Source organism: Hippocampus bargibanti, linkage group LG22 (assembly GCF_051943395.1).
Source record: "Hippocampus bargibanti isolate YZ-2025 linkage group LG22, ASM5194339v1, whole genome shotgun sequence".
NCBI classification, from domain to species: Eukaryota; Metazoa; Chordata; class Actinopteri; order Syngnathiformes; family Syngnathidae; genus Hippocampus; species Hippocampus bargibanti.
In genome coordinates, this window is record NC_142755.1 from 1771283 (window position 1) to 1788813 (window position 17531).

The following is a 17531-nucleotide window of genomic DNA, read 5'->3' on the forward strand; positions in this document are numbered from 1 at the left end:
CCAGCGGTATGTTAATTTTATAGCGACGGAATTATTAGCTTGGGTGTGATGACTATAATGTGAACGACTTCCTTTTGTACGCAGGCAGCGCAGAGCTAGCGGTACTGCTTTTGCTTTGTCGCGAGTTCACATCTTAGCGACAGGCAACATTGAGTCGTACACATCACTCAGTGATGCTAAAATCCTCAAATACGTAGTCAGCGCACTCCACGCACTACTTATTAGAAAAAGTATATTTCCGGGAGCAAAATGGCCCCCAAAAAGTACCCTTATGAATATCCAACATAGGCAAGTTTTGGAAACAAAGTGAAAGATGTATTTTAAAAGCATTTGCCTACGGGAGGAAGTTTGAGTTTTGAATCAATTGGATGGGATGATGTCAGTTCTGCAGATCCTCATTTAATATGAGAAAGAAAAATATATACAATATATATCAATATATAAAACCCTAAGGGGAATACAATACGATACAATACAATACAATACAATACAATACAGCTTCATTTCACTGTCACCAAGCGCAGCACATGTAAAATACTACATCAAGGAAATCTCAATATTTATCCATATACAGCTAACATCCGACTTACAGCTGAGTTCCATTCCGACCAAACGATCGTAAGTCAAAAATGGTCGTAAGTCGAAATTGCTGTGCGAAAGTGAGATGCTGGCTGGTTGGTCAAAATTGTCGTACGTGTTGCCGGCCTGCTAGCTTGTTGCGGTGCCAGTCGTAGAATTAATTTTTTTTAAATAGGGTCTGGAGGTCGTGGTCGTAAGTCGAGCTGGTCGTAAATCCGATGTTACCTGTACGTAAAATACACTACTTCATTTTTTTCTGACCGTGTGTTCTTGTATTTGTTGTCCTCTATCGTACTCATAACGCAGTCTGAGGTCTCGTGGATCCCCAACAAGCATTATTCGGGGATCCACGGTCTGATGAAGCTCGTGCTCACCAAAACGCTTCCGCCGGAACTCCAAAAGGTTATCGTCCTGGACACGGACATTACGTTCGCTACCGATATCGCCGAGCTATGGGCCGTCTTCCACAAGTTCAAAGGTAATCATGCTACGTACTTTTCTGGAATGAAAGGCGAACCTTCAATGAATGACATATTTTCAAACCTTTTCCATGCATAAGGTGCACCGCATTATTCGAGGCATCTTCAATGAATGACATATTTAAAAACATTTTCCTTACATAAGGCGCACCGCATGATGAGGCACATGGCCAGCTTTTGAAAAAATATTTTCTCTTTTTTTTGGGCGTCACAACACCCCCCATCTTAGGTGCGCCTTATATTGCAGAAAATGCCCCCTTTCAATGCTGACTTGCTGATGGCCTCTAGCATGCTAGATGCTGAAAAATCCCTGCTGGTTTCCTGGAATCCACTCCCCCCCACCACTCCCCCATCGTACAGTTCCAATCAACGGATATTCTAAGGTTTTACCCCTGAAGACCCCATACTTCATTTTACCTTCATTCCCAGGGTCCACGGCCTTCACAAAGTACCGTCCGTGACCCCAGTTGTCACTTTGAGAGCATCACAATGCTGTGTATCAAGCAGGGTTGAGGTCAGGTGTTTAATGGAGAGGTGTGTGGGGGGCTTTGCGGGGGTTGTGAGGGGGTATTAATGCCTTTGAACTCATGAATTCTTCAACATCTCTCGGGAGCACTATGTAGCCCGAGCCCATTTCTCTTCAATAGGTGTGTTCCCGCTTCCCATTTATGAACATGATGTACAGTGCGTGTCTAAGAGATGTTAATGGATCTTGCCCCCACTTGCTTACCCCCCCCACCCCCATATACTTCCTTCTTGGCGCCTTGTTACACCTTGTACTTCTTTCGCAAAGAAGCTTTTTGTGATGGCCTTAAAAGTATGTATCATATTTGGACGATACATCGGCTAAGGAATTCGCGCAGGCGCTACCAGGAGTGTGATGATCGCAACGTCTTGGACTCCAGACCAAAGACGACATCATTTAGCTATCTATTCGCTAGCTGTTAGCTATCTATTCGCTTGCTATTAACTATCTATTCGCTAGCTATTAGCTAAGAAAATAATAAATAAATAAAGAAACAAAAAATAAAAATAAATACATAAATAATTCGCCCGCAACATCACGGCCCTTACCGTCATTAAAAAAAAATAGATATTTTAGGTGACCCAAAGAGGGCCGGGCCGTTCCCAACCTGAAATTTACCTGCCCTTGAATTAGCATTGCTAGGTCTATCGCAATTTCCGAAGTGCGGGACACATCGTTTCTCACTAATTCAGCAGTGTAACCCCCCCACCCTACGCGTCAAAAAGCCTTTTCCGTTGATCAGTTGGTGTCCAAGGACACCGGGACAAAGACAAAATCCCATTGACAATCAATTGCCAGCTTGGCATTTAACACAGGGGATTTCGCAACACTTTTTTGTCTCCGCTGCTTGCGATAAAAATCCGCTTTTTGGCATCCCAGCACCCCCCCCCCCCTCCACCTTTTTTTCCACTGCCCACTTTGCTGCAATGCAGTCATACAAGTGAATATTCAACATTTATTAGCTCCCGACTCCATCTGTTCATCTACAGTTGGGATCGTTTTGAAGTGCGACAAAGAAACGCCGCGGAAACCTTGCCAAAGACATCGTGGCGGAATACGGATGGGGGGGGAGCCGCCGGGCTCTCGGCGCAACTAGTTATTTGCTGCACACGTCTGTTATTAGCCAACGCTTTGTCCTTCTATCCTCTCCTTAAAAAAAAAAAAAACATTGCAAAAACAAACGTTAAAATATATCGATCCATGTTTTTGGCTAGTCATTAGCATTTTTGCATATTAGCATGTTTGCAGATTTTAAAATTCATATTTGCAATTTCCGTTTTTTTTTGGGTGGTATATTTTCAACAATATCACCAGCCGTTGCTTTCCTACACATGTTTTCAAGCGGCCTGAACCTAGCATGTTTATCGCTAAAGCTACCAAATTGATAGCTATGTGTTGACTGGGAGGCCTTTTGATTGATTGCTAAAAATCAATATAATCCAAAAGAATTTGGGTTTTCACGCTCGGGACAATCAAAATCTAAAAATGCTGAGCACTTTGAAACCAAACGCTGCCGTTAGCAATTTGCTACCGTAGCATTTCTTTGTTGCGTTCAAAAAGAGGCTTTTGACTGTGTCTTTGCTTCCCTTTTTTAATTCTTTTTTTGTGGTCTGCCAAGACTCTTATTTTTGTTTGTCCCTTGAATATTTGACAGCCTACAATGTTCTAATTTAACAAAGTTACCGTGTTAATGTCCGACCTCTGCCCCCCCCCACCCCTTTTGATTTTGCAACTCTCAGAAGGGTCGCCCTGAAGAACGGTGAGGAAGCCGAGCGTTTTAAAAGGCTCCGTAATTAAGCGTTTGCTTGGAAAAAAGGGAATGAAGGCACGTCTAAATGCGTACAATAGCGACCTGCTCCCGCACTAAAACGGGATTGACGACGTAGCCAGTTCACTTTTACCGTCGTCATTAAAACGCAACCGTTTTATTGTTGAAGTGTCACAGCTCCCATTTTTCACTAGATGAACTCAAAGGTCCAATTTTTATTTTATTTATTTGTTTATTTATTTAATAATGTGTTTATTCTTTTATTTTTTACTGATTTATTTTATGATTATTTACTTATTTATTCTTTTTTCTTTTCTTTTATATATTTTTTCCTTTATTTATATATTTATGTATGCGTTTATTGTAGAGGTCTTTTTAAAGATCTGTCTAAACCTGCATACGTGAGCACTTTGCCGAGATAATCCAGCCACAAAGGGGAGGGTCTCGGAATTTATTTAATTAATTAATTGATTTTTTTATTTTATTTTGTATTTATTTATCTGGTTATTTGTTTGCTTTTTTTGTTATTTATCGATTTTTTTTTAGTTTTTCATTGATATATGAGATTTTTTATTTTGGTGTTAATTTTATCCTGCGATGATCAATACGTAAAATGTATCTAAGTCCAAATTTTAAAAATATTTTCAATGTATTTTATGATTTTTTTTTGTTCTACTACAAGTCTACTAAAAAAAACTGTTTACTTTTTTTTGTATTTTATTTTTTTTTTGTTTTATTACAAGATTGAATTTGTTTTAATTGATGTATTTTTATAGGATTTTTTTTGTTCTATTACAAGTCTACTGAATATTTTTTTTATTGTATGTTTTTTAGGATTTTTTTTGTTCTATTACAAGTCAGATGAATATTAAAAAATATGTTTTTTATTTGATTTTTTTGTTCTATTACAAGTCTACTGAATATTTTTAAAACATTGTTTTCTATTTTGATAGGATTTTTTTTCTGTTACAAGTTTACTGATTTTTTTTTATTTGTATGTATTTTTATGTTTTTTGTTCTTTTACAAGTCTACATTTTTTAATTGTATATTTTTATGGGATTTTTTTGTTCTATTACAAGTCTACTAAATATTTAAAACAACTTGTTTTTTGTATTTTTATATATATTTTTTGTTCTATTACTAGTGTACTGAATATTTTTTAAAACAATTTTTATGTTTATTTTTGTTCTATTACAAATCTACCTAATATGAAGCTCTAATTCTGTTTGTTCCCTTTATTTATTTATTTTTTACATTATGACCTATTTGTTATGACATCAGTATGCATATTTGGACTTAAACGATTACTTAAACATCTCCTTGACCTTCACATTCACACATTTTTTCCACACTTAAGCCCACATACGTCTTATCCTTCCCTCTCTTTAGCTTTAGCAGCTGGATCCCCCCCCCCCCTCTTTATTAAGTTCCACCTCCTTTCGCTGTTTGCACCACCCGTCGCTCTAAATCTTTCCATTCATGTGAGCTAATTATGGAACTCCCCGAGTGACTTTTGTCATGGCAGTGTCGGCAGTAAAGCCCCCCCAACCAACCCTCAACCCCCCCAGCCCACCTTCCCAGTTTGCCGTTTACTCCGACATAAAAAGCAAAGCTTTAAGAGGGGATTAAGGTGCCCCTGAAGTCTTGGCCGTTGATCCTTTTCCAACCGTTTTCCGTATGCAGACAATATGAAATGTACTTTAAAAAAATGGCCGCCATTTTCTCTTAGAAAAATCACATTTTGTATGTTTTGAACGTTTTGCATTTTTTTGACGATACGGTTTATATTCCTTATGTACCTTACAGGCCAGCAGGTTTTGGGTCTGGTGGAGAACCAGAGCGACTGGTACCTTGGGAATCTGTGGAAGAACCACCGGCCGTGGCCTGCGTTGGGCCGAGGTTTCAACACTGGTGAGTCTCGATTAGCTTTGAATTCCGTTGCGATTGCAGTTTTTGGATTTATTGTTCATAAATGAACACTTTTGGCTTTTTTTTGTGATTTTTGACGATGGATAAGCACATTTTGCTCGTGATCTTGCTGCTTACCAGGTTTTTGTTTTTGTTTAGCTATCTAGCTATCTATCTAATAGCTATCTGTTAGCTATCTATTAGCTGGCTGTTTAGCTCACTATATATTAACTGTCTAGCTAGCTAAATGAATCGCTAGCTATTAGCCATCTATTAGCTAGCTAGCTCTCTAGCTGTCTATCTATTTGAGTTACTTCCGGGTTGAGTGAAGGCTGGCGCATGTGGCTGCCACTGCACACTTATTTATTATTTCCCTTGAATTCCAGGACCCACAGAATATGGAGTTTTTGGACTGCATAAACATTCAATGCACCATAAAAAATATTAGACACTCTTCTTTCATCAGAAAAATGAGTTAATTCCTAACTTATATGGGTCTGAAGTTATCTTAGCTTGAAATGGGGCTGGATGTACAAAATACAACGCAATGCATACATATTGGCTTATACAAACGCTCCCCTACTTCCGAACATTCAAGTTACGAACAACGGTACATACGAACATTTTTGTAGTCACATATGTAGTATTTTGTACATCTTTATTGAGCATATATTTTATGAAATGTTTACTTTTCAGTGCAAACCAATACAAGTTACTGATATAAGCCTTAAACATACTTATTTAAATGTTAAACACACTTATACCAGCCTTAAACATACAAAATATCGCACCGAAGCAACTTGCGAACACATTCACCTTACGAACGACCGTTCGGAACGTAGCTCGTTCGTAAGTTGGGGAGACTCTGTATAGCGCTAATGAGTTCAATTCAAATATTTGAATGAAAAAGCCAAATATGATTTTCTCGTTGATTTTATTCATCCTTGCCAGTACAAGTTATTTAAATATTTAGTCGTCATATGAATCTCATGTTTTTTTTTCTAAGGTACCATATCAAGGTGTCTCCTGTGTACCTTTTTCAGGGGTGATTTTACTGCTCCTCGATCGACTGCGAAAGCTGCGATGGGAACAGATGTGGAGGCTGACGGCCGAGCGGGAATTAATGAGCATGCTGTCGACTTCGCTAGCGGATCAGGTAAAACGTTCGGGGACGTTGGTGTCACTTTGCAAGTCCGACCAATCCAATTAACGATGCAGTAGTATCCATCGGATTCTCAAATCAAATGGAATATAGGCCAAATTCCAGCTACTCTTATTCCTAAATTCAAGTCTATTTAGCCAGAATTAAAACTTGATGATATTTTCCGCTTCGATTTTTAAGGCGGAGCTTCATTGAACTGCCTGTTTCATACATAGGGCGTCCCACATTATAGTTTTGAAAGGCGCTTAGAAATTAAATATTATTATTATTATTATTATTATTATTATAAGCGGAATAGAATAGAAGCCATAATAGGCGGTGCAGTTGCGTTATGCACCCATTAGGTCGAACCACACTAAATGGAATACAATACAAAACAGGTGGATTTAAAACACGCTTTCATACCCGCATGCACCTGGAACAAAAAAAACATTTTAAAATATGGTGTCCAATAAATACGAATATTGATCCATACAGGAGGCACTTTGAATAATAATAATAATAATAATAATAATAATAATAACCACACAAAACCGGGTTAGATGGAGGACATTGATTTGCTGTGGCGACCCCTGAAGGAAAAAGCAGAAAGCAAAATAATAATAATAATAATCATCATCATCATAATCATCATCATCATCATACATTTAATTTATAAGCGCCTTTCAAAACTGTCAAGGATACTTTACAGTTACATGATACGTTTTTCTGGGGGTGAGCAGCGGCAGCCACACGTGCCACCGTTCAATCAACCGGGAAGTAACTCAAATAGGTAGAAATTTAGCTAGGTAGCTAATAGATAGCTAACAATAATACATTTCATTCATAAGCACCTTTCAGAACTCTCAAGGTCACTTTGCAGTCAGTTATAAGCGCCCCCGTTGGCTTTTGAGGAAAATGTAATGCTTTTGGGTGTGTGTGGTAGTGCGGAAAATACAGGTAAGCTACAGCAAAGTTCAGCTTTGTTTGCGATTTTAGAATTCCCACCTGATTTTTATTTATTTAGTATTTCTCTGACCGGTACCACGTTTGGTGCATGTATGTCTTTTATTGTGAAAATATTTTTGTGCGCCCAAAACAAAACAAAGAAATGACCTTTTGAGTCACAGCTGCATGAAAATGTTAATTATTTCCGACTTGTGAAGTTCGCCGCCCTCCATCACCACCCGTGTAGCAATGCCAATGCAACAAACCACCCACCCCCCCTCCTCCACCCCAAACCACTTGTAATTTGTCAGAATAAAATAGCCTTGAACTTTCCCTACAAGTCCATTAGCTGCTGCCCGTCTAGTCCCTTTGTACGCACTTTGTGCGTGAAGACAAATGACCACGAAATGGGGATGGGGGCTGGCGGTATTTTGCACTGTGACATTTGCCTGAGCCAAAACTCCACTCCGCCAGACGGATTAGCATCCCGTTTAGCAACAGTTGAACAGTGGATGAATATATGACTGGAGCTGATCCAAAACATGCTAGGTGGCAACCGTGGCGACATCTGCCCGACAGTCGCAAACCTGCCACTCTCATACTATCCTGTCACTCCCTTGTGTTGAATGAGTGATTTTTGGACATTGGGAGACCTTATGACCAGATAAGGTGGCTCGGGCATGTGATTAGGATGCCTGGGTAACTCCCTGGTGAGGTATTCCGGGCATGTCCCACTGGCAGAAGACCCCGGGGACGATCCAGGACACACTGGAGAGACTATGTCACCCAGCTGGCCTGGGAACACCTTGGGATCTGCCTGGAAGAGATGGAAGAAGTGGCTCTGGGCTTTGTCATTATCACTCAAATTCCCGGACCCACATAATAATAATAATAATATATTTCATTTATAAGCACCTTTCAAAACTCTCAAGGTCACTTTACAGTCACGGGATTTCTGTGGGTGAGCAGCGGCAGCCACACGCGCCAGCTTTCACTTCACCCGGAAGTAACTCGGATAGAAAGTTAGCTAGCTAATAGATAGCTAACAGATACCTAGTTTATTTCTTTAATTACAACACAACATCACACCTATCGTACTGAGTTTTATGACTTCAATAGTATTCAATACAGCATTAGAAACCTTAGACACTCTTCTTTCATCAGAAAAAAAGAGTTAATTCCTAAATGATACTAATAGTAACCTAGCTAACTAATAGATTGCTAGAGAGCTAGTTAGATAGCGAATAGATAGCCAATAGATAGCTAGCTAGGTAGCGAATAGATAGCAGCAATACAATGCATATTGTACATATTGATTTATATAGCGCGTTAACAACAGCTGAAACTGTAACAAAGCGCTAACATGGACAATAAAGGCAAATGGTGCCCTCTTGTGGAAAGGGAAAAACATTCCCAGAGGTCTGACCAGTGCTTTATCTGCACCCAGGCCTGAAAAAACAAAACCCGAACAAATTCGGCTGCTCATCAAAAACGTGGCGACGGTTTGAATCCGTTTAATTCAAGGGGAAACCTTTGTTCCATTCCATTTGAAGACTCAAACCGGGCGCGTTACACGGCTGCTATCTGCCGAGCAAAAAAGTCACCGGGGAGCGTCTGCTCAGCGGGTAGTTTGCAGAGCACCGCATAATTGGCGCTGAGTTTTTTTGCCTCGTGAGGCTTTCAGACAAATTATCCAACACGTCTGTTATGTTGCGCCGCGCCAGGCGGGAAAACTCGTCCTCCCCCACCCCCCTTGAGGTCAGAAATGTAGCTTGGGCGATCAAAACGGTTCCAGGCAACGTTCTCCGTAGGCAATAGGATAATCAAACCGATTGATCAAATGATAGCGAAACTGAACTCTGTAGCATTTTTTTACACGTTTTGAGAATTCGGCAATACTTTGGGTGACCAGCAGAGGGAGCCCTCGGAAGTGCAATGCCGAAATGGAATAAATCCGCCCTAGATCGCTTCTTTTTAAGCCTGTCATCGCTTGACAACGCCTAAAACGAGACATCGCGCGGCCTATTGAGTATTTATGCCCCTCCCCCAATTTGCCCCCCTAAACCCGCCCCCTTTTCTTTCTCACTCGCCGGCCTACAGCCACGCCGCTCAGTTCCCATGATGCATACATACTTACATTGCCAGATCTCAAAAACCTTGGCTAAGGACCCCCCCACCTATCCACCCATATTCACCCGCGAGCTATCCAGCGCTCATCGCGATGAGTGGTACGTTTTATGAGATTTTAATTAAACCTTCATTAAGTCAAGTCCCGCAAGGTACGCAGTTTGGAAAATGAACCGGAGGCGGTGCAGGGAGGGGGGTCGGCGAAGTGGGGCGGAGCTTCCGAAAAATGTTTCAGTATTCCGTCTGCCTTCCACTGTATGAGCTACTGCGATAGTCTGTCAAGCCCTTTTTATCGCACCATTTATTTGGCTCTCTTTGAGCTTTTATGTCTCCCATTTAGACGGTGGCGGTGGCTGTCACCCACTGTTGCCACGTCAACCGGAAGATCTGAAGCCCGACTGGGTTGTGGGGGGGATTTACAAGAAAATAACCATTAAGTACAGGTAAAATCCGATTCACGATCGAGTTCCGTTCCGACCAAATGGTCGTAAGTCGAAGTGTTAGTGGCTGTCACCCACTGTTGCCATGTCAACCAGAAGATCTGAAGCCCAAGGGGGTGGGGGGATTACAAGAAAAAAAAAAAAAACTAAGTACAGGTAACATCCGATTTACAACCGAGTTCCGTTCCGACCAAATGGTCGTAAGTCAAAATGGTCGTAAGTTGAAATGCATTCAAAATGTTAAATAGAGACTCAGAGGTTAAATGACTTGCAAATGCTCTCGAAACTTTCCGAGATGGGATTTGAATCAATATTTGCGCCCCTCCAGGGCTGAACTTGAATTATTCTACGCGTGATCTTTTTGCAAAACATATGTTGGTTACTATTCTGCGCTCTGATGTATTTCTCTTGTAATTTGTTGCCTGACGAAAATTCATAACTCCGCTGAATGTGATCAATATCAGCTCCGCGTGGACTAATTGAGACCAAAAAATAAATAAATAAAATAGTTTGGACTTGTTTGAACTACACAATCAGTTTATATTTATCTTTATTTGCTCCGAATGGGTTGCTCTCGGTGTTACATTTGACTGGGGCTCCCCCTGCTGGAATTTAGCTGTTATTATCATTAATACATTCCAAGTTTTTAGGCCCAAAAGGCATCACAGTCCATTTATAAAATTAAGATATAGATATTTAACTGCGGGGGGGGGGGGGGTATTTTTGTGTATGTATACAGGATATCTTCAATGCGGTGATCAAACAGAACCCCTTCCTGGTTCACCAGCTGCCCTGCTTCTGGAACGTCCAGCTATCTGACCACACCCGCTCGGAAAAGTGCTACAAAGATGTTTCGGACCTTAAGGTGACCCAAAAAAATATTTTTCATCAAAGCAGTGTCTTAACCTTTGTTTTCATCCCATTTGAATATCATACAAGACCCCGTAACCATCTTTTTTGGTGGGGGCATCTCCTTGTCTCACCAGGTGATCCATTGGAACTCCCCGAAAAAGCTCCGCGTGAAGAACAAGCACGTGGAGTTCTTTCGTAATCTCTATCTAACCTTCTTGGAGTACGACGGCAACCTGCTGCGTCGGGAGCTGTTTGGCTGTCCCAGCGAGGCCGATCACAACAGTGAAAATGTGAGTCAGCTGGTTGCCATGAGACCCCAACAAACCCCCCCATCCCTTCTCCCCCATGCCCCAAAACGTTAAATATATATAAATAGGATTAAAAAAAACTAAATAATAAAATAATAGTAATAATACTGATAATGATAAGAACAATTATAATAATAATGAATAATAGTAATGATAGTGATCAATGATAGTAACAAGAATAATAATGAATAATAATAAAAATATACAATAATAATAATAATAGTGATAATGATAAAACCAATAATCATAATACTAATAAAACTAATAACAATAATAATAGTAAAAATAGTGATAACAATAATAACAATGATAACGATAAGAACAATAATAACAATAATAATAATGATAATATTGGTAATGATAAGACCAGTAATAATGATAATGATAAGAAAACTAATAAAACGAATACGAATAATAGTAAAAATAGCGATAACGATAATAATAATAATGAATAATAATAGTGATAATGGTAAGAAAAATAATAATAATAATAATAATGCTCATGACAATAAGAACGATAATGCTAATAATATTAATACTAACAATCATAATAAAAACAATAATAATGAAGAATAATAGTTATATTTTGAGAACAATAATACTAATAATAATAATGATCATGATAATGATAAGAAAATTAATAAAACAAATAAGAATAATAGTAAAAATAACGATAATAACAATAATAATTAATAATAATAGTGATAATGGTAAAAAAATAATTAAATATTCCCAATTTTTAGAACAATGATAAGAATGAGAATGATAAGAAAAAATAATAATATTCATAGTGATGATAAGAACGATAATGCTAATAATAGTAATATTAACACTAACACTAATAATAATAATCATCATCATAATAATAATAATAAATATAGTGGGGGTCATGTTTTTACGCATCAGCCCCCACTCGGATTGATATTTTGTTACACCGGGGAGGGGCAGCAGGGGAGTTTGTTGGTTATGAGGATGTTTGATTAGTGACTGAACACAGAGCCGTCATCATTATCTTTTGTACGGAGTTCATGCTCCCTTGTCACCCTGACAATCTCATATTCATCAGCCCCAAAGAAATGGTGTGCCTATTTATTTTTCCATTCTCCTATCGATGCACAACTGAGACGTGAAAATGAATTCGTATAAGAGTAAACACCATTTGAATACGTGTCCTCTTCCAAGGTCATGATCAATTGTTACCATGGTAACACCGACTGTAGGCAAAGTATTTACACATCATTTGTTCAATAATTACATACTACACGTCTAAACATGCTAAACCCCCCCCCCCCTCTCCTCCGCCCACCGCGTAGCTCCAGAAGACTCTCTCCGAGCTGGACGAAGACGACCCGTGTTACGAGTTCCGCCGCGAGCGTTTCACCGTCCACCGAACGCACCTCTACTTCCTGCATTACGAGTATGACGCCACTCCGGACAACGCCGACGTCACGTTGGTGGCGCAGCTCTCCATGGACAGGTAGTGTGTCTCATACACACACATTAACACAAAAACACACACTTCAGATATTGTGATTTTGTCAATGTGTGGTGGACTCCATTCAAAATAACATAACCGTTGTTTTTAGTGGCCACTGGTGGCGAGTGCAGGAATTGCAGTTAGTTAGACTAGACTCCATTTCATCTTGATGTTATTTTTTTCCACTTTTAATAATAATAATAATAATAATAATAATAATAATTTATAATTTTTAAGCACCTTTCAAAACTTTCAAGGTCACTTAACAGTCTCTGTAAGATGTTTTTCTGCGGGTGAGCAGTGGCAGCCAGATGCGCCCGCATTCACGCAACCCGGAAGTAACTCAAATCGATAGCAAGCTAGCTAGCCAGCTAATACATAGCTAATAGATAGCTAGCCAGACAGCTAGCTAGATAGCCAGACAGCTAATGGATAGCCAGCGAGATAGCTAGTGAGATAGCTAACGATATAGTCACCCAGCTATCCAGATAGCTAATAGATAGCAAATAGCTAGCTAGGTAGCATATGAGCAAAATCGACGTGTCCAATATATATTAATTAAAGCATTTCAGGAGTATATTTTTTTATTTTCTAGTATTTAACCAAACCGTCTGTTTTAATTGGACGCTAGACTTCAGATGTTGGAGGCCATTTGCAAGCACTGGGAAGGCCCCATCAGCTTAGCGCTGTACCTGTCCGACGCCGAAGCCCAGCAGTTCCTGCGCTACGCTCAAGGTTCGGAGGTGCTAATGAGCCGTGGAAACGTGGGTTATCACGTGGTCTACAAAGAAGGACAGTTCTACCCGGTCAACCTCTTGCGAAACGTTGCCATGCGGCACGTCAACACGCCTTACATGTTCCTGTCCGATATTGATTTCTTACCCATGTATGGCTTGTACGAATATCTCAGGTGAGCAGAAGATGGCCGACCGGTTGCTTTTAACCCCGCGGTTTGTGATTTTAGCCTTTTGTGCGTGTTGACAGGAAGTCAGTCGTACAACTCGACATGGCTAACACCAAGAAAGCACTGGTGGTGCCAGCGTTTGAGACGCTGCGCTATCGGCTCTCCTACCCGAAATCCAAAGCCGAGTTGCTATCTCAGCTGGACATGGGAACGCTTTTTACTTTCAGGTAATAATAACAAGTCCACTTTGGGGGCGCCGTCACATTGATATGTCGCAGTTAGCGCATCTGCCTCGCAATGCCGATACTGTGGGTTTGAACCCAGCTCCGGGCCTATGTGGCTTTTCTCCGGGTACTGCCGTTTCCTCCAACATTCCAAAAACACGCACGACAGGCTAATAGAACCATTTTAAATCCATTGGTTGTGTTATGCTAACTCCGACCTAACTTGCGTCTACGTTAACTCCGACCTAGCTTGCGTCTACGTTAACTCCGACCTAGCTTGCGTATACGTTAACACCGACCTAGCTTGCATCTAGCGCTAACTCCGACCGAGCTTGCGTCTACGTTAACTCTGACCTCGCTTGCATCTAGTGCTAACTCCGACCTCGCTTGCGTATACGTCAACTCCAACCTAGCTTGCATCTAGCGCTAACTCTGACCTAGCCTGCGTCTATTCAAACTCCGACCTAGCTTGCGTCTTATTTAACTCCGACCTCCCTTGCATCTTGCGCTAACTCCGACCTAGCTTGCGTATACGCCAACTCCAACCTAGCTTGCATTTAGCGCTAACTCTGACCTAGCCTGCGTCTATTCAAACTCAGAACTAGCTTGCGTCTAGCGCTAACTCCGACCTAGCTTGCGTATGCGCTAACTCCGACTTAGTTTGCGTCAAGCTAGCTCTTAATGTTATCATACTCCATCCAGGTACCACGTGTGGACCAAAGGCCACGCCCCCACCAATTTCGCCAAATGGCGCACGGCCACCACCCCTTACAGGGTGGAATGGGAAGCCGATTTTGAGCCCTACGTCATGGTCAGGCGGGACAGCCCCGAATACGACCGCCGCTTCGTGGGCTTCGGTTGGAACAAGGTGGCGCATATCATGGAACTGGACGCGCAGGTAACATATCTAAATTTGGTTTACGTAACCTTGTCACCTGAAAAGTCTCAGCGTTCAATTCCCGAATAAATTTGTGAATGGCGGCGAATGAGTTAAGGTGTAGCGCAGTTTCCCCACACTCGCAGAAAATCCTAATGGCAACATGTCAACACCCATCCGTCCGATCCGACAGGCACCAGGAAGTACTAGCTTCCAAACACAAATACAACAATTTACGATTCACTCTCCCTCTTTTGTTAACAGTCCAGTACGACCCCCGCGGGAGGTCGGCTTCCTGTTGAGTGACATACCTCTTACATAATCCTTGGAGAATGATGATGGCTTTCTTCGCAAAGCCATACGTGATTGTATGGCATTTTCAGAGGGTTTTCCCAAGCATGCCGGCGACAAAAATTGGTGAAAAAATGCCATGAAATGTGGTGGGAAATTTAACTCATTCACTCCAGTGCCAGGGTCATTCTCACTCAAATTCTCACTCAAATTCCAGGATCCACAGAATATTGAGTTTTAGGACTACATAAACATTCAATTCAGCATAAAAAAAACCTTACACACTCTCCTTTCATCAGAAAAAAGAGTTAATTCCTAAATTATATGGGTCAGGAGTTGTCTGAGCCTGAAATGGGGGCGTCTGTACAAAATACAATACATCCATGTTGATTTATATAGCGCTTTAACAACAGCTGAAGCTGCAACAAAGCGCTAACATGGACAAAAGGCAAATGCTGCCCCTTGTGTCAGGGAAAAACATTGCCACAGGTCTGACCAACGCTTAATCTGCACCATAGTTGGAAAAAACAAAACCCGAAAAAATGGCGCTCTACGTCATATTTTCAATTCCCAAATAAATTCGGGAATGGCAGTGAATAAGTAAAAAAAAAAGTTGTAAATACTGGAAACAGATGTTGAATAACCCTCATTTTTATTGTATTTTGTTTTTACATTATGCACAACTCATTTGTTATGCAATGATCTCATTCTTATACAATTTTTAAAATAGAATTTGATGTATTTCTAGGCTTTAGGAAACATTTATGTGTGAATTTATGAGCTCTTGGAACTAATTAGGGCATTTACATGGAAAATGTGTCTTGACTTGCACATTTTTTTCTACTTATGAAATTTCTTACACAACCAATTAATTTCAAAAGTAGAGGTCCGACGTAAAAGCTGGGCCAAAACAAACATGCGTATCATACCTCTGAAGATGGAGGTTACTGATTCGCTGTGGCGACCCCTTGAAGGGAAAAGCCGAAAGGAAAAGAAGAAGAAGAGGTAGCTTAGTACATATTTGACCTACTTTAATATTTTTTTTATTGTTTTTGTAAGTCAACAACCACAAATAAGCGTTTTTAAAACCTTGTTCTTATTTTCTCGCCACAGGAATACGAATTTGTGGTCCTCCCCAACGCGTACATGATCCACATGCCGCACGCGCCAAGCTTCGACATCACCAAGTTCCGTTCCAACAAACAATACCGGGTCTGCCTCAAGACCCTCAAGGAAGAATTCCAGCAGAACATGTCGCGGCGCTACGGCTTTGCCGCCCTTAAATACATGACGGCGGAGAACAACAGCTAGCTAGTGCGGGACCCTCGCTAACTCCCACCCACTGGATTGACTCGGTAAGCGAATGGAAGGGAGGTGAGGGGTGCGAGGGTACGCGGATCAAACCCACCCCCTTTGGCGAGGTCAGTGGACGTGATTCGGACCTTGTTGATGAACTTTGACCTTTAGCGTCGGCGCGTATGTATCGGAGCTTTTTTGCGGCGGATGGAGACGTACATGCTAACGGTGTGGAGGTGGGCGCCATTGCTTTTGCACACGGCGGCCATTTGTAAGCGGACGTTATCTTCATCTTCATCACGGCGGCGAGACAAATCGGCGTTCAGTACGAATGCTTTCCACTTTTGCGAATTTGCCCCGCCCCCTTAGTTTGATGACATCATCTTCGTTACTTTTAACTCATTCACTGCCATTCGGGATTTTATTTGGGAATTGAAAATATGATGGGTTTTTTTTCATGCTTCGGTGCTGATAAAGCGCTAGCCATGGCCTCCGGTAATGTTTTTTTCCTTCCCACAAGGGGCAGAATTTCCCTTTTTCTCCATCTTATAATAATAATAATAATAATAATACATTTAATTTCTAAGCGCCTTTCAAAATTATCAAGGTCACTTTAAAATCACACAAGTTTTCTGTGGGTGAGCAGCGACAGCCACACGAGCCAGCGTTCACTCAACCCGGAATAACTCAAATAGATAGAAAGCTAGCTGGCTAGCTAATAGATAGCTAATAGACACCGCTTTTTTCAAGCTTCAGCTATTGTTAAAGCGCTATATTGCATTGTATTTTGTACACTTGCCCCCATTTCAAGCTCATATAACTCCAGACTCATATCATTTAGGAATTTACATTTTTTTTCTGATGAAAGAAGAGAGACTAAGGTTTCTAACGCTGCATTGATTGTTTATGTAGTCCTAAAAGTCAATATTCTGTGGGTCCTGGAATTCGAGTGACAATGACAAAAACCCTGGCAATGACAGGGAATTAGTTAATTTATTTCAATGTTTTTATTTTTGTGCTAGGAGGGCGTTTTTATTTCTCTTTTACCCTTTTTAAAAGTTTTTTTTGTTATTTTAGTTCATTAGTTGAAACTAGAGGTCATTTCTTCCTTACATTCACCACTAAACGAAGATGCAGAAAAGCCGTCATGCAGGTGTGTGAGCGTGTGTGTGTGTGTGTGTGTGCGCGTGTGTGTGAGTGTGTGTGTGTGTGTGTGTGCTCGTGTGTGTGTGTGCGTGTGTGTGCGTGTGTGTGTGTGTGTGTACAGTCGGTCGTGCACGTGAGAAAGCCTTTGAAAATGAGATGTGCGCGCTACGTGGGGGGGGGGGGGGGGGGCAGGCTGACTGATGCTGCTGCTACCTGAATAAAAGTATAAAAGTGTCCAA

General features: G+C 40.9%; 1 protein-coding gene across 7 annotated transcripts in view; it reads left to right on the forward strand.

Moving 5' to 3' along the window:
* LOC148881548 (xylosyl- and glucuronyltransferase LARGE1) overlaps window positions 1-17452 on the forward strand; it is an 81925-nt gene extending 64473 nt beyond the window's left edge. For all 7 annotated transcript variants that reach the window (XM_088989030.1, XM_088989032.1, XM_088989033.1 and 4 more), the window contains 10 exons: window positions 886-1057; window positions 5160-5264; window positions 6305-6417; window positions 10657-10782; window positions 10904-11059; window positions 12391-12554; window positions 13186-13464; window positions 13539-13685; window positions 14385-14580; window positions 15964-17452. In XM_088989030.1, the coding sequence (XP_088845156.1) occupies window positions 886-1057; window positions 5160-5264; window positions 6305-6417; window positions 10657-10782; window positions 10904-11059; window positions 12391-12554; window positions 13186-13464; window positions 13539-13685; window positions 14385-14580; window positions 15964-16161 (1656 nt within the window). In that variant the 3' untranslated portion in view covers window positions 16162-17452. The remainder of the gene's footprint in view (window positions 1-885; window positions 1058-5159; window positions 5265-6304; window positions 6418-10656; window positions 10783-10903; window positions 11060-12390; window positions 12555-13185; window positions 13465-13538; window positions 13686-14384; window positions 14581-15963) is intronic.
* The last annotated feature ends 79 nt before the right edge of the window (window positions 17453-17531 follow it).